This window comes from Hypanus sabinus, chromosome 7 (genome assembly GCF_030144855.1).
Source record: "Hypanus sabinus isolate sHypSab1 chromosome 7, sHypSab1.hap1, whole genome shotgun sequence".
Lineage (NCBI taxonomy): Eukaryota > Metazoa > Chordata > Chondrichthyes > Myliobatiformes > Dasyatidae > Hypanus > Hypanus sabinus.
Window position 1 is genome coordinate 41,529,246 of NC_082712.1, and position 24,103 is coordinate 41,553,348.

At 40.7% G+C, this 24,103-nt stretch overlaps 1 protein-coding gene across 2 annotated transcripts in view; it reads right to left on the reverse strand.

Annotated features, from left to right (window-relative positions):
* Positions 1–24,103, reverse strand: part of LOC132396742 (isocitrate dehydrogenase [NADP], mitochondrial-like) — a 56,255-nt gene extending 32,152 nt beyond the window's left edge. The window contains exons 1-4 of one of the 2 annotated variants that reach the window (XM_059974596.1): positions 23,922–24,103; positions 12,111–12,202; positions 2,068–2,233; positions 382–542 (exon numbers count right to left, since the gene is read on the reverse strand). In XM_059974596.1, the coding sequence (XP_059830579.1) occupies positions 382–542; positions 2,068–2,233; positions 12,111–12,202; positions 23,922–24,009 (507 nt within the window). In that variant the 5' untranslated portion in view covers positions 24,010–24,103. The remainder of the gene's footprint in view (positions 1–381; positions 543–2,067; positions 2,234–12,110; positions 12,203–23,921) is intronic. The other variant, XM_059974597.1, reaches the window with a different exon arrangement.

Genomic DNA, 24,103 nt, shown 5'->3' on the forward strand with positions numbered 1-24,103 from the left:
TAAATAGAGCTACTTATACAGTATCAGAATGCATTTACATAAACTGACTTTCAATAATGAAGCTTTTTGTTCTACTTAAGCTCCACTAGAGCCTTAAATTCACAATCTGGGCTAACTCTTCCTTGCATATTGAGGAAATATTATTTTGCAAATTGTGTTTTCTTGTGAATCTTTTAGTATTTTTATACTTTTCTCCAAACCTTAGAGCTGTTGAATGTCGTACCAACACCACAGCAAAATTCCCAATACATGTACAGTAAATGTTTATGGCACAAAAAGCTGATCTTTGATCCTCGATGCTTGAAGATGGTCTTAAACAATTGCCCCAGCCACCAAACCCAGATAGGCACATATTGAAGAAATCTTCCCAGGATGTCTTACCTGATCACCGTATGCATGCCGTCCTATTGTGATTGGTTTTACCCAACCGGGGACAAGTCGTGGGATGTTGTTACAAATAATTGGCTCTCTGAAAACCGTGCCACCCAAAATATTTCGGATGGTCCCATTTGGGCTTTTCCACATTTGTTTCAGTCCGAACTCTGAAAATGTATCAGTTGGGTTTTCGCCATGAGTTTCTCACAATGTAATTGGATTGATAATTCTACTAAGTCTATGTAAAGAGTGTAGTTATTGAAATGTTTATAGATAGCAGGTTCTCTATTCTGAGTCAGGGACACTTACACCATCTGGTGGCATTTCAGTAAATGTTACTTTAAATACATAGAATGGCCTTAACAGTGGGACCCAATGACTACTCTCACTTCTTCATTCCTCATTCTTCCAGGCTTGCATTTATAGAATCCAGATACTGTCCTGCTGGCCTACATGGTACCAAAGCCAAGAACTGAGCAAGCAGGGGCTGGGCCTGAAATTGATGTACAAAAGTGACAATAGTGGGCTAGAACAAACCCCAAACACAAAACTTCTCTGGAGCCCTCTGACAGATGGCAAATCCCTGTCCCTTCTTTGCTGACTGAATATTCTGGACAGATCTTACAATGTTTCTGAATCTCTCAGTTTATGAATGTTTCTGAATACTAACAAAGAGTAATAGAATTTAACATTTTAAAAAAAGCAAAGCACAAACAACATTAAAAATGTAACACAGCTTTTTCCTTCTCAAGTCTTTTACTCCCCATTCACTGAAAGGACTTGTAGATCATACACAAGTTCTAGACTGAAAGAAAGTCCAAAAACCATTTCCATATAAGGATTAGTAAGGAACCTCAGCAAGTCCCCTCAGAATTCGAGGGGTCATATAGTCCACTCTTGCTTCTATTTCTTGTATCTTTCTATTCTATTCTCTTTACTATTTGTACCATAATTTTACCAACCAACCACAAAGAATGCTAAGATGACCATCCGTTACCTGAACAGAAAGCTGTTAATAGCCATCAGCAAGTCCAGACCTCATCTTCTATTAACAGTCATTTTACATATTTGCTTATAAAGTCACACCTCACTATAAACTATTAATGGCTATACAAGTACAAACACCAAACTATGCAGAAAAAAAGAATACTTTGCACATCAAGTGATATCCCACAAATTTGTAATTTAATATGATCCTTTGGTGCATATTGAGGACATAAGATACTCATTTTCAATAAAACATTAAACTAAGGTCCCAGCCAGTGGAATGTATATTGACACAGCTAAGAAATAGGTAGAGGATTTGTGGAGAGAGAAACAGTTCTGATAGGTCATTTAGTTGAAACATTAACCTTTCTTTCTCTCTAGAGATGCTGCCCAACTTGTTGAAATTTTGAAACATTTCTAAAAGTTTTATTCTGTATTTCCAGCACTGGCACTTTTTTTTTGAATAATACAAGAAACTTAACCACAAGGTTTGCAACTTCACATGTTCACACTCTAGTCCCAAACATTCAAGTGGGTAGGTTCCAGATATACACTTTAATTACGTTAATGAAACAATAGATAAAGCAATCATGAAAACACAAAAAAAAAAGAATATTCACATTTTAAATTTGGACTACAAATCATACAGTGGGCTATTAATGAATAACATGAAATTAAAAGACTACAAACTAATCTAATGCATACCTTCCACACGAGCTTCATCTGGTGTAATGGTGGCACATTTCACTGCAACTCCATATTTTTGGGTTGCCAATGCAGACTCAATTGTCACCTGGTCCTCTGTTTTATCTCGACTGGGGAGACCAAGATCGAAGTATTTCAACTCCACATTAACATTAGGAAGAATAAGCTGTAAAGTAGATAACAGCATACCATTAACGTGTATTATGGCGACAAGCAAGTTTGTACTTGATTCTGCAGACACTTCGCCACCTTTGGCAAAATGCATCAAATCATGATACTGCTCAGTATACTAGCAGAACTTTTATAATACAAACAGCATCTAACAACTTGGGCAGGGCTTCTATAATGCTACATCTTCCAGATTCCTTTGAAATAATTCCATTCCTTCTGGGGTTACATGCAATTAGCAGGCCAGATTAACTGATCTCACAATTGGTTGCAATAATTCAGCTTTAAATGGTAATTACACATGGTCAGGACAATTAGAATCCATAAAAGGTTGACTTGTTGCCTTGAAATTTGTATCATCCACATCAAAGGATTGCCCTAGAAAGAAAATAGCCAAGAGCCTCACAGATATTTTACGATACTTCCGGGCTGATCCTAAACAATGTCCACAAATCATGCACTTAGAGGTTCCACGTTTGAGTCATCCTGTAAAACTTAATACATTCTACAGATTTTGCACAGAAAGGTTCAGGAATGATGGCACTTCTCCTGGCAGCCTCTAAGGCAGCTGAACACAGTCACCACTGCAAATGCAAGATCAGTCTTCTGAAGAGTGAACCTGCAATAAGCATCTTACCCAGATGGTATCATTGCCTATGTCCCTAGATTTTGCATAGATCAACCAGTGGGGTATCTGCAGACATGTTTAACTTCTCCTGATTCAATCTGAAGTTCACTCTTGCTTTAAGAAGACTACTATCATCCCAGTATCTAAGGAAAATAAGGCAATGAGTACTACCCAGTGGTTCTAACATCCACCATCATGAAGTACTTTGAGTAGCCGATCATGGCATACTTAACTCCAGCCTCCGTTGACAACCTCGGCAATTGCAAGTTACCTACCGCTGAAACAGGTCTAAGGCAGACACCATCTCCTGGCCTTACACTCCTCTCTGGAGCACATGGACACTAAAGGCACCTACACTAGACTATGTATTGACCAGACCTTTGTTAAGTATTCAGTACAAATCAATAAGTATAGGCTGCAAATGCTCTGTCTTGATTATTCTCAGCTATGGCGCACTATAAGCCTGTAACTCACCCTCACTCTGTTCCCTGTACATTCATACTTTGTGGTCATATTTGGCCTCAATTCTGTTTGAAAGTTTGAAGATGATACCACTATAATGGGTTGTAACTCAAATACTGATGAGTCACGGTGTAGGAAAGAGATCAAGAACCGAAAGGTATTATGACGACAAAAAGACATCAATGTCAACAAAAGACTTTAGGAAGGAGATGGGGCACATGCTCCTGTTACATCAATGGTGCTGAGATCAAGGTAGTTGAGAGCTTCAAGCTCCTTGGAGTTGTTGGATTCTGATGTTTTAATCCAACATTCCTTCAGAAGTCAGGAAAGTGGCACAAAACTTGTTGAACCAGGACAGGCTACTGGCAATGTTCACTCAGTTGGATCTAACTATTTAATTTTTAGATTAGACAGTTTAATTGTTACTTTCTTTGCAGTTTAACAATTAGCCATCTACTTGTATTTTAAGAAGTTCTTATACAATTAGTTTAATATGCTTCCTAGTGGCCACAGTATGTATATAAATTTGTTTAATGTGTTCCCTAGTGGTTACACTGGTTTGATTCTGGAAGCTTCTCTTGGTGCTGCATTATTTGAATAAGAGCTTTCTCATTGGTTGAATCTATGAATTTGAATGGAATTTTCCAGGCGGGTATAAAAGTAGCTGACCACAAGGCAGTGCCATTTAGTTCTTTTGTCTCTCCCTTCACTTTGTAGACCTCCATCACTCTTCTATTCAATTTCTCAGTGTTTTATTAACACTTAATAAAACTATCACGAAGGATTAAGTTTTGTGCCTTTTTCCCCGACTTCTTCAAGAACGTTGGATTAAAACATTAGAATCCAACAACTCCTGTGCAGGTGCAAGATGGCCTGGTATGGCAACTGCTCTACCCATGACCAGAAGAAACTTCCATAGGTCTGTGGGGATGTTTCACTTTTTGCCCAAGATATTTAAGTACATTGTTTAATCTTTTTCCTCTGTTCACCTGGTGCAAGTTACTTCAGGAGCCTTGGGTATTGTATGTGAAGAACGTGGGTAGCCCATCAGCGCTAGCTTAATGTAATAAGTGCCCTAGTGTTGGGGGGGGGGGGTGAGTAGGCCTTGTAGAGAACACTGACAACTGGATTATTGTACCAGTGGATTTGGGGATTTTGTGGAAACCATCTTGGTCCTACCACCCTTGTGTTTTGGCAGTCACAGTATTTTCTACATTGTTGTATTTTACTGATATTCTATATGGTTTTGTTGAATCGCACGTGCATCAAGCTGTGATGCACATGCCACTTCGCATGTAAGATGGCTTTCCAGAGGTTGTACCCAGACCTCTTGTATCTTACTTGGTCTGCAGACCTGAATGCCACTGATCTGGCCCTCAGTAGAATGTGGATCTCTTGGTTCATCCAGGGCTTCTGGTTCGGAAAGACTCTGAATGAGTTTGTGAGGACACACGTCTACAACTGTTTTTATAAAGTCCATGACAACCATGATGTATTCATTCAGATCCTTTGCCGAGTCCTTGAACACCAACTTGAAGCAATCCCATAGCCACTTCTCTGCCTCCTGTGACCACTCCTTTCCTGTCCTTATCTCTGGAGTCTTGCTCTTTAGCCACTGGTATAATAATCAATTCAGAGCAACTCCTCTTCATATTTGCCTTGGCTGCAAAATGGCTAACTGTTGAAATATCTTTTCAGCAATAATTTAAGCAAATAATGTCTTCCTTTAAAATTTTCTTTACAAACTTTAATGGAAAATATATCAACAGGAATTATATAAAAAAAAGAGACAAAACTAAATATTTGTACACAAGGAGGTAACAAAAGAGAAAAAATATAAAAGGCAATGAATAACAAGTGCAGAAAAATAGTCTGGCTTCTCCACACACATTGTTTTGGAATCCAGAAGTGTGAGGTAATACTTTGGAGTTGTCGTACAGTCTGGTGTGCAAAATTAAATTTATTGACTGTGAGACAAACTTAGTTTTCTGGTCTATTAAACATGAACTTCAAACCTTGGGTTGAAAAATCAGAAATTTTCACAAATGTAATCAATTTGAGGTTGCCATACATCATTTATTACATCAGAAATGATTTCCATTTTCTACAGCATCAAACTGCAGTTCAGCAGTAGCCAGACTTATTAGAATGGCTTCGAATGAAGAATGTCTATTACATTCATGCTAATGGAACATTTCCCTATGATAGAGACACAAGAGGGTTCAAAGGAAGTTCACAAAAATGATTCCAAATTGAATAGGTTGTCATATGAAGAGAGTTTGGGCTCTGGGCCTGTATTCACTAGGACTCAGAAGAATGAGGGGTAACCTCATTGAAACCTATTGAATAGTGAAATGACTTGAAAGAGTGGATGTAGAGAGGATGTTTCCTATGTAGGAAATTGTCCTCTGGTCTAAGAATCTCTCACCATACCAAGCATCCTCTCCATATCTACTCCTTCAAGTTTGTTCCCTATTAAATAAATAGCCTCAGAATAGACGGCTATGTATTTATAACAGAGATGAGGAAGAATTTCTTTAGCCAGAGTGGTGAATCTGTGGAATTCTTTAACACAGGCAGATGTGAGGGCCAAGTCTTTAAGTATATTTAAGGCAGAGGCGAAGCAGAATCGATGGGCCAAATGGCCTAATTTGCTCCTATCTCTCATGGTCTTATGATTTCTAGTACTACAGTATGAATGGCCATTAGTTCTGCTGTCAACTTGGTTAATGCTTGTTGGGTCTGATCAAAGGCATATATGGTTTCATTCACCATTTTCTCCACAGCTGGTGCCATATTAATCAGATCCCAAGACAATATCGCAGTCCCATACCCCAGAAAGGCAATCACCCAGAATCCAGAGGGTGGTGAAGTAGTAATGGGGAGGAGAGTTTCATACTGGACCTTTACCACTCCCCATTTAGGAGCCCTTATCCTTCCAGTTGCAGTGACATGTTACCTGATCAATGCCCTTCAGTTCCAGAAGCAACCGTCAGAATCCCTCTCTCAATCACTGAGGAGCCATTGGTGTACAGAGCTGTCGGTCTCCATGTTCATGAATTAAGACTGTTATTATGTGTTTTTCGTTGACATACAGTGTGAATTTTCCACTAGTATCAGGGATTCTTAATGCACGTACAGTACACAAGGTCACCTTTAAAGTTTAAAACGTTTCAGTTATTCTTCATTACGAGTCACAGGGTGTCTGAGCACTACTTGTACTTCAGCAGTTTGTTGTGCTGAGCAATAGTTGATCTGCCACTGGCTTTTCAATAGATTAATTAGCAGTAGTTTCATCTGACATAGCTGTTAATCTTTTTGTTTCATCACTGTCATTCTGATTTGAGTCACTAGGGGCCACCGTACAGTCCATGTCATATCTATTCTGTAATTCCTCGGAGTTCAGATGATGTCGCTGTTCCCGGAGTCCTGTAATTCTCCCAAGCTCGGATGTTGGCGCTGTACAGGGAGTCTGATGTAATTCCTTGGGTGGGGCTTCTGAAGGAGTTGTTTCACAGCAGTAGCATCACTCGCTGCACGACTTGAAGTCGGGGTGGCACTTTTCCATTTTTTTAAGTTCTCTTTGAAATTTCATACAATGCATAGTGATTGAACTACGATGTTCTTTTGCTCACCCCCATCATGCTGTTTTTGTTGTTTATCGCATATTTAGCATTTCTTCTGATTAGTAAGGCTTTACTTGCACATTAACTTCCACTCTGTCACACATTTTACTAAGCTTGTTTATAACTGTTCCATTCATCCTTCCTGCTAAGGCTGCCGACTGAGGATGGTAGCTACGATGGAAATGTTGGTCAATAAAGGCCTTATATTACCTTTCCAGGCAAGTGGGTACCATTGTCGCTGGAGTTTCTAAGGGATCCCAAATCTCAATATGATTTCCTTCAATAAACATTTAGCTACTGTAACTGCATTAATCTTTCTACAAGGTTTCTACAATGCTTCAACCAATCGTGAAAAATATCAATAATGACCAATACACATTTATATCCTTCACATGAAGGTAATTCAATAAAATCCATTGTAAATGCACTAACGATCCATCAGAAAGTGGTGTATGAGATCCTTCCAGCTTCACGAACAGTCCTGATGAAGTGTCTCCGCCCAAAACGCCGACTGTATTCTTTCCCATAGACGCTGCCTGGCCTGCTGAGTTCCTCCAGCATTGTGTGTGTGTGTGTGTTGCTTCCTTCCGCTTCCACTAGTCTCCCTATATTTTGTACACCTCATATCATGCAATGTTCACCAACTTGATTTACAGCTTTTGATAAACCAAGGACATACCATGTTTGATTTATATGATCTATTAATCCCCTCTTCAGCCTCTGGGGAAAAGGTGTACTGTGTCCTGCGGGGCTGTGAAGTATTTGGGTTGATGGTCACTTCATGTGGCTCAGCTGTGGGCCTCTTACCTGCATCATTTGGCTGGAGGGCCCAAAGTTGTGGTGGGACCATGGAAATAAAGGTCCTAAATCAACACTGAACAACAACTTTCGTACAACTTCCTGTTCAAGGCTCCTAATGTACTAGGGAGCATTAAAAGATAGTCTTTACCTTCTTCCAATCACCACAGACTCCATCTAGTCGTCACCAGGACCTTATGTCATGGCAGTCCTCGCAGACCCTTAATCCTTGGTCCAAGGACCTTTGCTACCTTACCTCTGGAAACTGCTAGAATCAGGTGGGGTTCCCTGTTCTCCTGATCTTGTATCGGCCACTGAACCTCATGGGGAAATCACACTGCTATCGCAGTTCCAGAATCACCCACGCATATTTCAGAAATTCCTTACCAATATAGGGATCCAATTTCTGATGCATAAAATGGTCATTTCCAGCCGGGTTATAATAGGCCGTACAGTAAAGATAACAGTGCCATTTAACCAAGTTGTAGATCGAAACAGAATCTAGCTGATCTCAGGAGGCTTTCAAGGCATTCCTGTAAAAATGTTCCATACTCATTGATAAGTGTACAGAATGGGAGCGGGGCAGAACCCAGTATCTGCTACTCACCTGGAGAGCCCACACAAAGCAAAAACCAAACCTACTTTTTGGTGATCACTCCTCTGCTGGAGTTATCCCAGGAACAGGTGCTCACCAGAATCCTCCCCTTGGTCTGCTCCTGCTCCTAAACATGCGATCTTCGGTGCTCCAAATTCTACGGAGCACCTTCTCACTACTTCTTATAACTCAGTGAATCAATCATAAGCGCATTTATTTTACTTGCTGCAAGGGAAGACCATCACCACACAGGAATCAGTGATAACTTCAAAAACAGACAGCATATCACTCTTTTATACCCAAGTATAATATGCCTGCACCGGTTCAAGGACAGGAGGCATTCTGTTCGTCTGCTTCATCAGTGCACTTGCATTCTTCCAAAAATGCAACTGCTTGTCTTTCTGCAGTCTGTCATATTTTCAAGGTCCGTCAACATAATGTCGAATGAACACTATTGGCAAAGCACTCTGGTACAATACAGGTTACATTTTGTTACAGACAAAGAATGCAACTTTGTTACTGCAAGTAAAGTACATTTCTACAAACTCAATTTACATAAAGTTAGCAGGCAGCTCCAACAAGTATTGAAGTAAAGAAGGCAAAAAATATTTTGGTGTTTATTAAAGGGTTTGGAGGTTATAAGTATGGGATTTTATTGGAATTGTGCAGGGTATTGGTGAGCCTACACCTCTAGTGCTGGGCACAACTTTGGCCCTCACACAAACAAGGTAAACAGTAGCACTGGAGGCAGTAGGAGGGAGTTTCACCAGGCTAATTCCTGAGATGAAAAGGTTGTCCTATAAAGAAAGACTACACATTTTGTGTAGTTATTCCTTGGAGTTTAAAAGATACATTCAGAAAGTGACCACTTTATTAGGTATGCCTGCATATTAGTGATAATATATAATCAGCCAATCATGTGGCAGCAACATAATTCATAAAAGCATACAGACATGTTCAAGAGGCTCAGTTGTTGTTCAGACTGAACATCAGAATCCTGAAGAAATGTGATCTAAATGACTTGACCATGGAATAATTGTTGGTGCCAGATGGGGGGTGGTTTGAGTATCTTCAAATGCTGCTGATCTCCTGGGATTTTCACGCACAAGTCTCTAGAGCTTACAGAGAATGGTGCGAAAAACAAAAACAAAACATCCAGTGAACAACAACTCTGTGGGCAAAAACATCCTTTTAATGAGAGAGGTCAGAGAATGGTCAAACTGGTTCAAGCTGACTGGAAGGTGAAAGTAACTCAAATAACCATGCATTACAACAGTGGTGTTCAGAGCATCTCTGAATGCATAACACGTCCAACCTTGATGTGGATGGGCTACAACAGCAGAAGACCATGCCAGGTTCCACTCCTGTACCTAATAAGTTAGGCACTAAGTGTATGAAGGGATTTGGTGTGCAAATGTTGAGATGTTTTCATTAATGGGAGCATCTTAAACAAAATGATATGCAGTTGGCCCTCCTTATCTGCGAGGGATTGGTTCCGGGACACCTCGCGGATACCAAAAAGCGCGGATGCTCAAGTCCTCTATTCAACCTGTCTCAAAGTGGTAGACCTTAGGACCCAGCGGAACCCCAGATCTTATTTAACCTGTCTCAGTGCGGTGGACATCAGGACCCGGCGGCAGAACTCCAAATCTGCATTGTTTCTGTTCATGAAAATAATCACCATTGAAAATAAAATGGAAATAATAAAGCAATTGGAAAGAGGTGAAACGCCATCAGTCATTGGAAAAGCGTTGGGCTACAGTCGGTCAACGATCGGAACAATTTTAAAGGATAAAGTGAGAAAGGCCCTGCCCCGATGAAAGCTACAATTATTACTAAGCAACGCAGCGGTTTAATTATTGGGTTTTGGGGTTTGGGGTTTTTGATCCTCCACATTAACTAGTCACGGATGGAGAGCGCACTTGGAAGTGGTCTGTCACTAGATCCAACGAACCTCCTGAGCCCAGTGCTGAAACATACGTTCTTAAGTGTTTTATATACATAGAAAGGTAAAATATATACTATATACTAAGACAAACATTTGACTAACTTACGCTAAATAATACTGGATGCACCTGTTCTGACTTACATAGTAAGAGAACTTGCAATTTTTTTTTCGATCCTTATCCACGGAAAGCTATGCACATCCTCCCGTATACTTTAAATCATCTCCATAATACCTAATACAATGAAAATGCTATGTAAAATAGTTGTTATACTGCATTATTTAGGGAATAATGACAAGAAAAAAAGTCTGTACATGCTCGAACAACAAGTGCTGGAAGAGCACTTCTAGGTTTTCTCGATTCGCGGTTGGTTGAATTCGCGCATGCAGAATCCGCGGCTAAGGAGGTCCGACTGTAGTTATAAAGAGCTGATAATTTAAAGTGAAAGTATTTAGAAATTTGTTTTAGCAAAGAAGAGTGATTATCTGGAATTCTCTACCCCAGAGGATTTTAGATGCCATATCATTAGAAGAATTGAAGGTATTTTGGAAGATTTTGGAATAGAGGTCTGTGAGAAACTGGCAGAGGAGGACTTGAGGCTTGAGGGAAATTAGTTGTGACCATACTGAATGGCAGGCCAGGAAGCCTATTTCTCCTCCATTTCTTATGTTCCTCTGTGAAGCCTTTATCACTGATGATGTAAGAATTAAGGAAGAAAACAGCTAATGAGGATTCAAAAGAAGGCAAAACAAACTGAAAATGTACAGGTCAGTCTGTGAACATATATTAGTACTACACATTTTCTAGACCTATTCATCAACTTCATTGATATAGGTATCAGAAACATAAATCAGTCTTTTCATTTACATTTGCTGTTTGATCCACTGTGCATTTTAAAAATTTTACTTAGGGTGCAGAAGGGAACAACCTTGTTGAATTTATTGTTTTTGTTAAAGACTATATTGTCTACGGGGAACGTGGTTGCTCTACAGCTAAAATTTAATTTATTGAAATGCTAAATGAAAAACTACAAGTTTAACGTAATGGGGATTCAAAGTTCAGGATAGGGACAAATAGGAAATTAATTGGTTAGGAAGCAATGAACACATTACAGAAACAGTACCAGATTAGAATGTAATGTGGAAGTGGTACAGAGTGCACCAGATGCTGGTTCTGAAACTCCTGAACACCATTCTCCTACCCTACATCAATGACTTGACTCTAGGTTGCCATCTGAAAATTTGATCAACTTTCAAGTCACCAACTAAGATGGAAACTGATTCCAAGAAGAAAACTTGAGAATGACATGCATAATAGCTTGCAAAACACACCAAATGAGAATTTAATGTGGATGTTTGAAATAATGAAATGTTTAACAAAATAGAGGCTTCAGGTCATTGGTAAACTCTTACATCATGAGAGGCATTATGAAATGATTCAAAATATCTGTATGGTCTACAAGTTAAAAAAAAATTACCATTAACTTCTAATTTTTTTTCAAAAGTGATTCTCAAATCAAATCAACAAAATGTTCATAATCTTTGGGCTATGTAGGATAATTACACAATGTAAAATTAACTGGACGACAATTGATTGTATGGACTAATCTGTGCCAATGCTGCTGCTTTCTACAAGAAAGATAAAATCTGATATTGAAAAAGGGCAAAACCTTTTTTTATATTAGAAGTCCAATATATTTTCTATTATCATTTACAATTTAGATGAAAAAATATTAAATGATAATTGAAGAATAAATTGTAAAATTATAAAAGAAAATGACCAATTACAAAGAACACTTGGTTTAATCCACCATCTTTTACCTTTTCTTTAATGAAACTCCAAATCACTCTGGTCATTTCATCTCCATCCATTTCTACAACAGGATTTTCTACTTTGACTCGAGTCTTAACATCTGAAAAAAAAATCCAATTATTGCCAAAGATGTAAAAAAGTCAAAAGAATGTGAACTCTGATCTGGGCAAAAATGCAGACTGGGTAGGACTTTTGTAGGAAATCAAACGTCGTGGAAAGATGTTTGCATAAATGTCAGTGAATTCATTTGAAAGTGCTACAATTCTGAGTGTTATGAATTTTAGTTTTATCTTGGCACAGATTTTCAATATAAGGCTGGCATTTTAAGAGAAATTTCCATACCCAGTCAGGTTAAACAAGATTAAGGAAATCGCTTTACAAGCCAAGTCAATGATTTATGACACAAGTAACTCATGACACAAGTAACTCTAAGTTATTTACAAAGGTTCTTTGAGGTATTTAGTTTAAAACCTGTGTGGGTTTTGTAGGTTCCAATTTTTTTTTCAGATCCTCCACACCAATGATATGCATTCCAGCTGGAAGCTCTTAAGAATACAAAATATTAAGCCGCTTACGACAGATACAGTGGTATCATTTGCAGCCCCAAGACTTGCGTAGAAAAGAAATCAGAAACAGGTTTAGTATCACCAGCATATGCCATGAAATTTGTTATCATTGTGGCAGCAGTACAATGTAATCCTTTGTACATAATAACAGAAAAAACATGAATTACAGTAAGTGCATATATATTAATTAAATTAAATAATTAGTGCAAAAATAAACATAAAAAATTAGTGAGGTCATGTTCATGTTCAAAGTCCATTCAAAATCCGGATGCTAGAGGGGAAGAAGCTGTTCCTGAATCGTTGAGTATGTGTCTTCAGACTCCTGTACCTCCTTCCTGATCATAGCAATGAGGCATAGAGTCAGAGAAAAGTACAGCACAGAAACAGGCCCTTCAGCCTATTTAGTCTGTGCTGAACCATTTAAGCTCCCTACTCTAATCGACCTCCACCAGGGCCACAGCCCTCTACACCCCTACCAAATGTATCTATCCAAAATTCTCTTAAACGTTGAACTTGAGCTTGCATACACCAGTTGTGCTGGCAGCTCGTTCAACACACAAGCAACCCTCTGAGTGAAGAAGTTTTCCCTCATGTTACCCTTAAACTTTTCACCTTTCACCCTTAAACCAAGACATCTGGTTGTAGTCCAACCCAACCTCAGTGGAAAAAATGTGCTTACATTTACTGTATCTATACTCATCATTTTGTATACCTCTGTCAAATCTTCTCTCAATCTTTTAGGTTCAAAAGAATAAAGTTCTAATCTATTCAATCTATCCTTATAACTCAGGTCTTCCAGACCCAGTAACATCCTAGTAAATTTTCTCTGTGCTCCTTCAACCTAATTTTCATCTTTTCTTTAGGTAGGTGACCAAAACTGCAAATTAGGCCTCACCAATGTCTTATAAACAACTTCAACATAACATCCCGCCTCCTGTACTCAGTACTTTGATTTATGAAGGCCAATGTGCCAAAAGTTTTCTTTGTGACCTTATCTACCTGTGATGCTACTTTCAATGAGTTACAGACCAGTATTCTGAGATCTCTTTATTCTACCACACTCCTCAGTGCCACTGCAGCCCAACTCTTGTACCATCCTCAAATTTGCTGAACCAGTTAACCATATTATCAACCTGATCATTGATACAGATGACAAACGACACGGACCCAGCACTGATCCTTGTGGCACACCACTAGTCACAGGCCTCCAGTCTGAGAGTCAACCATCTGCTAACGCTCTCTGGCTTCTCCCACAAACTAATGTCTAATTAAGTTTACTATCTCATCTTGAGTGCTGAGGGCCTGAACCTGCTTGACCAACCTCCCATGCAGGACCTTGTCAAATGTTTTCCAAAAGTCCATGTAGACAACATCCTCTGCCTTGCCTTCATCCACTTTCCTGATAACTTCCTTGAAAAACTCTATAGAATTGGTTAGACAAGACCTACCATGCACAAAGCCATGCTATCTTTAATCAGTCCTTGTCTATACAAACACTTACATATCTGGTCCCTTAGAAAACCTCCCAATAACTTATGCACTACTGATGTCAGGCTCACTGGCTTGTAATTTCTAGGTTTATTTTAGATCTTTTCATAAAGAGCATTGGCTATTCTCTAATCCTCTGGTACCTCATCTATCACTAAGGATGATTTAAATATCTCTGCTAGGACCTCAGCAACTTTTGCTCTTAACCTATCTGTAGAATCCCTTAGGATTCTTCTTCAGCTTGTCTCCTAGGGCATCCTCACGCCTTCTTTTAGCCCTTCTGAATTATTTTTTAAGTGCTCTCTTGTACACTCCATAGACATCTCATTTGTTCCTACCTGCCTATACCTGCAATGCACCTCTTTTTTTTTCTTAACCAGTGTCACAATATCTCTTGAAAACAAAGATTTCCTACACCTGTTACCTTTACCTATTATTTTGACAGGCACATACAAGCTTTGTACTCTCAATATTTCACTTTTGAAGGTGTCCCACTTACCGAGTTCACCTTCGCCAAGAAAACAGCCTGTCCTGATCCACAGTCTCGACATTGGCTAGCCCAGAAATCCTACTCATTGTTCTGTAAAGTCCATTTCTACATGGGCAACTGCACACAATACTTTGAGGGAAGGGTAGTGGTAGTGGGGTGGGGGGAATCTCAGTAAAGAAAATGTAATACAGTCGGCCCTTCTTATACGCGAGGGATTGATTCTGGGACCCCTCGCGGATACCAAAATTTGTGGATGCTCAAGTCCTTTATTCAACCTGTCTGAATGGGTGGTCCTTAGGACCCAGTGGAACCCCAGACCTTATTTAACCTGTTTCAGTGCGGTGGACATTAGGACCCGGCGGCAGAACTCTAAATCTGCAGTGTTTCTGTTCATGAAAATAATCACGATCATGATTGAAAATAAAGTGGAAATAACAAAGCGATTGGAAAAAGGTGAAACACCATCGGTCATTGTAAAAGGGTTAGGCTACGTCGGTCAACGATCGGAACAATTTTAAAGGATAAAATGAGAAAGGCCCTGCTCCGATGAAAGCTACAATTATTCCTAAGCAATGCAGTGGTTTAATTATTGGGTTTTGGGATTTGGGCTTTTTGATCCTCACATCAACCCAGCACAGTGGAGAGCGTGCTTGGAAGTGATCTGTCACTGGATTGAACTTGGGAACTTCCGTTCCTGAGCCCAGCGCTGAAACATACCGAAGAAGTGTTACAATAATTTCTGTTAGCTACTTTTTGTAGTATCATGTTCTGGTCACCCACAATCACTGGGGGTGGGGGAGAGGAAAGACCCTTTATACTAACCACCTCCAGATCTATTTTATTAATCTCACTACTGAAAGCACGTCGGTAATAATCAATTCAATGAAACCTCATCGCATTCTCTGGTCCTACAGAACCGACATTCTAGTTGAACTTGCTTCACAACAATTATGTCCCATTCTGGCGATATCCTCAAACTTCCTCACTGAAACTCTAAAGCTGCCCAGCAGCGCCTCTGCACCATTCTTAAATTGCTTTAAATTTTTAATAATACAAGTAGCATATTGAAAAAAAGGTTGAAGAATGTACAACATTTGTAATTTGTTTGTGATAAATAAAAGTCAGCTATCTTTTCTTGTCTCTATAACTCTCTTGTTCAAATAATCTTATACAATTGCTTGAGGCTTGATTGAATACTGGCATCATTATCTAAAACAGGATAACCTGGTCAGTTTGTTCACCCCCAGCAAAGCCTCACCCAAATTCTCAAACTGTTGTTCTCTGTCACCCACCCTCCCATCAAACTTAATCTGCAGTAACAGACATTTCCACTTCTGAGCATTCAGATAAATTAACGGTGACTCTGGCAAATTTATGCCGAATTGAGCATTTTCACTTCATAGAACATTCATGTCAATGTTGGCATTTTCTGCTGAAAAAGACTTCATCTACAAAATTCCAACAAAACAGGTTGCCTATACAGTATACTAACAAGATAACATGGAAAATACATAATGGATCAATTAATATCTCAGGAAAGCATTTTAATTTTAATCATCATCTAAAGTGTTAACTCTTTTTTGCTTAACAGAAGAAACAGGTTCTGCGGTAAGTATTTCCAGCATTCCACATTTATTGTAGTTCTGACTTTAAGAATATTTTGCATTTATTCCTTGGACTGATTTTGTGTGTGTGTGTGTGTGTGTGTGTGTGTGTGTGTGTGATTTGTTGTGGCCCTGCATTTTACCAGTCTGTTTGTTTTTTTCTTTAACTCAACATGCTTCCAATAATCTTTTTGCAGCAAATCAAAAATAACAACCAACCATACTCAAAGCTGAGAAAACTTCAAAGGTCAAAGTAAATTTATTATTAAAGTACATACTATATATTTCTGTGGGAACACGCAAAAAGCTGGAGGACCTGCGCAGGTCAAGCAGCAACTGTGGAGGGGAATAAACAGTTGATATTTCAGATTGGAAGGGACTCAGTCCAAGACGTTAACTGTTTATTCCCCTCAATAGATAATGCATGACCTGCTGAGTTTCTCCAAGCATCTTGTGTGTTGCTGTGGATTTTCAGAATCTCTTATGCTTTCGAATATTTCTGTCGTTTTTATGGTGGACTAAAATATGAAGAACGGAATTCCAACTGGAATTCAGATTGCATATTTTCACCTAAACACTGACTCCTCCCTCCACATGTTGTCTGATCTCCAGAGTTTTCTGTTTTTCAATAAACTAATGTATGTTTTACCACGTTTCGGCAGATCTGTGTTTGTGCAGCTAAGGTCTTTTTAAATCTTGGATTGTGGCACCTCCCAGGAACATAGCATGGTTTCCCACCTTGGTATCAAAACCATCCATTTTGCTTACCATATCCAATAAGGTGGGTATCTACTGTGAGAACCTGCGAGAAAATGAATCTCAGGGTAGTTTATAGTGTATACTGTATATAGCTAGAGTGCCTAAGACTTTGGCACAGTACCGTACTTATCAACGTGGAGCAGTGAGAGAGTTTGTAAATCTGGCGGAAGCAAAGGATGTTGGGAATGGTGAGGGTGGAGCGCTGTGGGATGGGTGTGAGACAGGTGGCACAGAAGGAGTGCCAGGGCAGGGGGTTGGTGTGGGTACAGCCATACCCAGCCCTGAAAGACCAGGCAAGGGCATTTGATTCTAGACAATTAGTTTATTGATTATTACAGAATGTCTCTCTGGTGATTCGTGCTCATTCCCCTCTCCCTTCCTCTTTTTCCAACCATGTCCCCTCTCCCTGCCCCCTTCCCACTTTCAGTCCACAACAGAGACCCATATCAGAATCAGGCTTATCATCACTCACACGTCATAAAATTTGTTTTTTTGCAGCAATACAGTACATAAAATTGCTACAGTACTATGTCAAAGTCTTAGGCACCCTAGCTCTATATATGTGCTAAAGACCTTTCATACAGGACTGTAAGCACATTAATAATAAATTTATTTCAAACAATATTATTCTAAGTACTACTGCAAACACCTTCTGTGGAAACTTTGTTTGATCTGCTTTTGTCTACACTTCATTATCACTCTGATGTCTCATCTTCACTGCAATTCTATAGCAAATTAAATTAATTAGACAGGGCCTAAAAAATATGAACCAGTGCTCACGATGCAGCCTCCTCTACATTGCTGAGACCTGTCATAAATTGGGGGACCGCTTCGTTGAGCAGCTCCACACCATCCGCTAAAAGTGGGACTTCCCGGTGGCCAAACAGTTCAACTCCCATTCCCATTCCTGTTCCAACACGTCAGTCCACGGCCTCCTTTTGTGCCAAGATGAAGCCGCTCTCAGGGTGGAGGAGCAACACCTCATATTCTGTCTGAGTAGCCTCATACAAAATATTGATTTCTCCTCCCTGTAAACAAATTTCCCACCCCCTTTCCTCTCTTCCCCACTCTGACCTTTCATCTCTTCTCACCGTCCGATTGCTTGCCTTGGGTCCCCTCCTCCTTCCCTTTCTCCTATGGTCCCCTCTTCTCTCCTATCAGATTCCTTCTTCTCCAGCCCTTTACCTTTCCTACCCACCAGGCTTCACCTATCAGCTTCCAGCTAGCCTCTCTAAAGGGGGAGGGGGGGTTCTTCTTTTTCTTTGTTACTGCGTATGTTAATCAAAATGGCTTCTCTGTTTGTTTAAAGTAGGAATGCTTCTTTGTTACGAGACAGTGCTGGAAGCTTGTTTGGGTTAAAATTTACTGATAAGGAGAATTGTATTCCTGTGTAAACCAATTGGGATTAATGTCGTTCTTTCTTCTGAGTCAGTAAGCGATTGTTGGTGGCCATTTTGGGGAGATCGGCACGAGGGGGTGAGAGAGAGAGGACGTGATGCTGTAAACTGGGCGAGGAACGGACCCCAAGTTGGTCTCCTACCCCGAGGAGAGGAGACGAAGATAGATGTGCTTGGTTGACCACTTCGGGTGGTCCTGAGCTGCGAGTCGAGGAGTTCGGAGGGGATCGAATGGTGGCCAGAAGACTTCAGTAATTGAGCTCCAATGGTTGTGCACGAAGTGGTTTGGACTTTGATAAGTTTGGCGCCTTTTCTTTATTTTCTTTTCCTTCATATATACTGTATCGTTATTAATCACTTAGTTATAGTAACCTTTATAAATTGTACTCATTTAATGGCTTATGGTGTACTGTCTGTTTTTGGGCGAGGTGGGGACATCACACAGCATCCACACCAGCTGATTACCCAGTTTGGCGGGGCCAAAGGCTGCTCCCCCTAGACAAGAACGAGCTGAGCGAGCCTGAGGCGACCCAGGGGGTTACACCTCCTTCTCCACCTTTTTAGTCTGCCATCTTCACCACCCCTTCTTCCTCTCAGTCCTGAAGAAGGGTCTTGGCCCGAAACATCAACTATCTATTCATTTCCATAGCTGCTGCCTGATGTGCTGAGTTCCTCCAGCATTTTGTACATGTTGAAATGTAAACCACAGCCTGAATCAGACTCAGTCTGTCAAACCCTCACTATATTTCAATGTGGCCATCACAGATATTCAACAGAGCCAGATAAGGTCCGGCAGTCCTCGAAAACTCCAAATACATTTTTGATCTGATGGACACAGGATCAGATTTAACATCAGATTATTGATTTAGCACCTATGGACAAGCTACCGAGTCGAATGGGATGCAATAAATCCAGGGCACAGATAGATTAGGTATAATGATATACTGTGTGCACATTTTACTTTGCTGCAGACAACTGAAAGTTGCAGAGTGATCTATGAAAACATCAACATGCATCCCTAAAGAGGAAGTTGATAATTTCTGAAGTCATTCCTTTTGCCCATCTAGTTCACATGCCTGTCTGGTTTTCTGTCAATGGTTCATTTTATCTAGAGTAGACCTAGATCAGGCATGGGCAAACTACGGCCCGCGGGCCATATGCGGCTCGTTAAGCTTTTTAATCCGGCCCGCAGAACTTGATGAAATTATATTAATAAACCTTGTTAACGTTTTTTCCCCACAATTCTGGCGTTTTCCCAATAGATGACGCACTCTATATACATTTGTGGCGACCCATTTCCTGGCACATCCGAACCGGCTCACAATTAGCCAGCGTTCCGGCTAAGGGAGATAGCCTGCGGGGATTTGCGAGCACAGAGCTTTGAAGCCTCTGCGCCACGGGGGGCAGGTTGAGGGAGGCTTAAAAGTGAGGCTGGGGATTTCGAATAAAGTTTTTTTCTTCGACTGCAGTTACCGACTCCGTGTCGTAATTTTAGCGCTGCATGTAGCACACCGCTACACATTGGCCTTTGTTGAGGTGCAGCATATTACTCCACATTTGCGCTTTACTCTTTGTTCGGCTCGACCTATTTGTGTGAACAGGCGTTCAGCGTCATGAACATCAACAAAGCCAGCCACAGATCCAAGTTAACTGACCAACACCTCAGATCCATCCTGAGAATCGCCACAACAAAACTAAATCCAGACTTTGATGCGCTGGCTAAAAAGGGAGACCAACAACACTGTTCCCACTGAAATTAAAAATAAGTTTCTTCGTTGTGTTATGTAAAAATGCATTTGAAAATATTTTTTTCAATAAGCCTTACATGTTACATGTCATTTCTGTTAAGTGATGGACATGAGTAGTGCGCAGGTGCACGTACGTTCTCAAAATAAAAAATGCGCTCCAGATCAAATAACGCGCCTGCATACTGGCGCGCTGTCCCTGTTCTGTCTTTGTGCTGGTCGTTGTTGAGTTTTGGCACAGGGGACAATTGAATAAGAAGGAGCAGGACAAGTAGACCTGCATCTCCTACCGTTTTTGAAATAAAGACTGTCAGGAGGAGAGTGATGATGATAATATCTTGAAGGATAACAGAATTTTCAGTGCTTTAAAATAATAACTGTTACTATTAAAAAAAGCTGTATTTTATTCATTTAATTTTCAGTGTTTTAAAAGTCATTTCAATAAATAGCTAAATACCATGGGACTTCAAAAACAGATATTTTGTTGTAATGCATTTGTTCATTTTCAATTGAAATTAAAGCACATGTTTTCTACATATCCCATGATATTTTATTTTCTCTTATGAGGTGTATTACCAAACCACTCCGTCCATCTGCTCCTGGTCCGGCCCCCCTGTCAAATTTTAGAACCCTTTGTGGCCCACAAGTCAAAAAGTTTGCCCACCCCTGACCTAGATATTTTAGTATCTGCCCTAAAACTTAATGTTATTGAATGACTGGATGGCTTCTACCAGCAAACATAGTCTTTATCCCGTCTGTGATTAAATATTTCTTTCAGTAATGAGGGTTATACACAAGATGAATCCTTCCAGAATATTCCCACTCAGATTGCATGAGACTAGAACTAAAGGTCATAAATTTGAGGATAAAGGTGAAATATTTAAGATGAACTTCTTTACATGAAGGTGGTGCAAGTGTGGAGCGAACTGTCAGCAGAAGTGGTAGATGTGGGTTCAATTATAACATTCCACTAAAGTCTGAATGAGAGACATATGGAGGGTGACAGTCCGAGTGCAGCTATATGGGACTGTCTAGGCCAGGGTTCCCAACTTGGGGCCCACAGACCCTTAATTAATGACAAGGGTCCATAGCATAAAAATTCAGGAACCCCTGAATTAGGCAGAAAACCAGACCAGCATGGACTAGATAGGCCAAAAGACCTGTTTATGTACTGTTATATTCTATGACTCATAAATTAATAAAACATACATCTACCAACAAGCAGTTGATTTATCACTCTTTATCCCAAAGAGACTGCGCTGTTCCTGTAATTCTATTTAAATTTTCAGGTTCCTAGTGATTATACATGGCAGTAATTAGAAGACGTCCCATCATATACTACATGAACTGTACAACCAAGGCTGTAAAGATATTAATTGCAGATGACATAATTGTAATTAAGCCTAATGCAACATTATTGGGCATACAGGCAGAGACGTACATTTTCTAAAAACGCTGGTCAGGTAGACATTATCCAGAAGCCTCTGTGAGGAGAGAGCAAAGGGGTCTAGGAGATAGTGTTCTTCATTAGCACCAATATGGATTCAAAACTGAGATCCATAGATTCATGGACATTAGTGATTCAAAGGGCAAAGCTTTAGATAGTGTTGAAGTAGAACAGCAGCCTATGATCCTGTTGAATAGGGACCAGGCTGGTGAGGCTGAATGATCCACCTTAAGCAAAAGAATAAACTGTTGGATGACCTCAGAAATGGAGCAGGTTTATTTATTTACTCACTTGGCGATTTAGTGCAGGTTCGGCCTTTGAACAGTGCTGCCTCAGCAACCCCAACAACTCCGATTTAATCTTAACTAAATCTGGGGACAGTGCACGATAACCAGTTAATCGCAAACACAAGAAAATCTGCAGATGCTGGAAATCCAAGCAAATCCAAGAAAAATGCTGAAGGAACTCAGCAGGCCAGGCAGTATCTATGGAAAAGATTACAGTCGATGTTTCAGGCCGAGACCCTTAATCAGGACTGGAGAAAAAGATGAGAAGTCAGGGGAGGAGAGGAGGAAGGACAAGGTGGTAGGTGATAGGTGAAACCAGGAGAGAGGAGGGGTGAAGTAAAGAGCTGGGAAGTTGATTGGTGACAATGTCACAAAAGGAGATGGTTGTGGATTACAGGAGGAATGGAGACGAGCTAACCCCTATTGATATCAATGGACCTGGGTTTGAGAGAGTAAACAGCTTTAAGTTCCTCTGCATCTACATCACTGAGGTTGTCACATGGTCTATACACACCAGCTGTGTGATGAAAAAGGCACAACAGTGCCTCTTTCACCTCAGGTGGTTAAGAAAGTTTGGTATAGGCCCCAAGTCCTAAGAACTTTCTACAGGGGCACAATTGAGAGCATCCTGACTGGCTGCATCAATGTCTGGTATGGGGACTGTACCTCCCTCAACCGCAGGATTCTGCAGAGAATGGTGCAGACAGCCCAGCAGCGCATCTGTAGTTGTGAACTCCCCATGATTCAGGACATTTACAAAGACAGGTGTGTAAAAAGGGCCCAGAAGATCATTGGGGACCCGAGCCATCCCAACCCCAAGATAGAAGACATTGGAAGAAAGGGAAAGGGGAGGAGAACCAGAGGGAGGTGGTGGTCAGGTAAGGAGATGAGTGAGGGAAACAGGAACAGGGTATGCTAGGGGGTGGCAATTACTGAAAGTTGGAGAAATCAATGTTCATACCATCAAGTTGGAGGCTACCCAGACGGAATATAAGGTGTTGCTCCTCCAACCTGCATGTGGCCTCATTGCAACTGTACAGGAGGGTTTAGACTGACATGTCAGAATGGGAATCGGAAGTAGAGCTGAAATAGGTGGCCGCTGGGAGATCCTGCTTGTCTGGTGTAACTCAGTACGTCTTTAGACTGTGAGGGGAAACTGGAGCACCCAGGGAAACCCACACATTCCACGGGGAGGACGTACAACACAGACTCCTTACAGAGGGCGCCCTGAGCTACAACTGCTACACTACCATGGTGCCCACCCACTGACTTCCTTCAGCAGTTTGGGTTTTTTCCCACTCCAGATTCCAGCATCTGCAGTCTCTTTCTTGTGTCCCCTGATCTGAAACCAAACTACAGGACTTGGCAAGAATCCTCATAACCCAGACCACAGAGAAAATTCAGATGGATTAAAAAATTTTTAAAGTTCCTATATGTCTTTGAGTATTTTTGTTAATGATCGAAAACCAAATGCTGCGGATGTGAGGAAGAAATGGTTAAGTATCATTCGACTGAGAAATAAGGGAGTTCTTTTTCTATCTGGCTTTCCCCACCAGCGATAAGTACAAGATGCTGGAATTCAGGCAGTTAAGAACACTGTTCATTCAGTGGCCATATTGCATACCTACAACAGAGCAAGTCAATTTGAAAGACTTTTCCTGTGTATAAACAAAATGTTGGCGAAACACATTCTTAGGAAATCAACCCACGTGGACAAAGTAGAATAACCTGTCGAGATCATCGCAATTGTCAAAAGCATCATTGCGAAAGGAAGTGTGGAAATTGGTCTTCAAAGAAACTCACAAGGAAGATAAACGAGAACCTTTCAGAGTTTGTAAAATAAACTGTACAAGGAACAGAACGGTAGGTGACGGAACCTCGCGGATTTTTACTGAGCCCAGCGAATTGCCAAGCGTCCCAGGCAACGCCAGTAAGAACTTTACGCACAAGCAGTCACGGCCCGAATTGATAACGCGCGCGTAGGGTAACTAAAGTTTTCCAGAAGCTATGGTTCAGCAAGTATCGAGTTCACTCACAGTCTCTTCGCGGGACGCTGCCGAGGGCCGGGAGTACCCGCACTCCACTCCTGATTGAATAGGGCGCGATCTTTAATAACCCGGCCATCGCCTCGGATGGAGCAGAAAGAACTCCAGACGCACACTACGTGGAGCGGGCTAGTGACGTACTCCTGGTGGATTTCGGAGAGATCCCTGGGTGT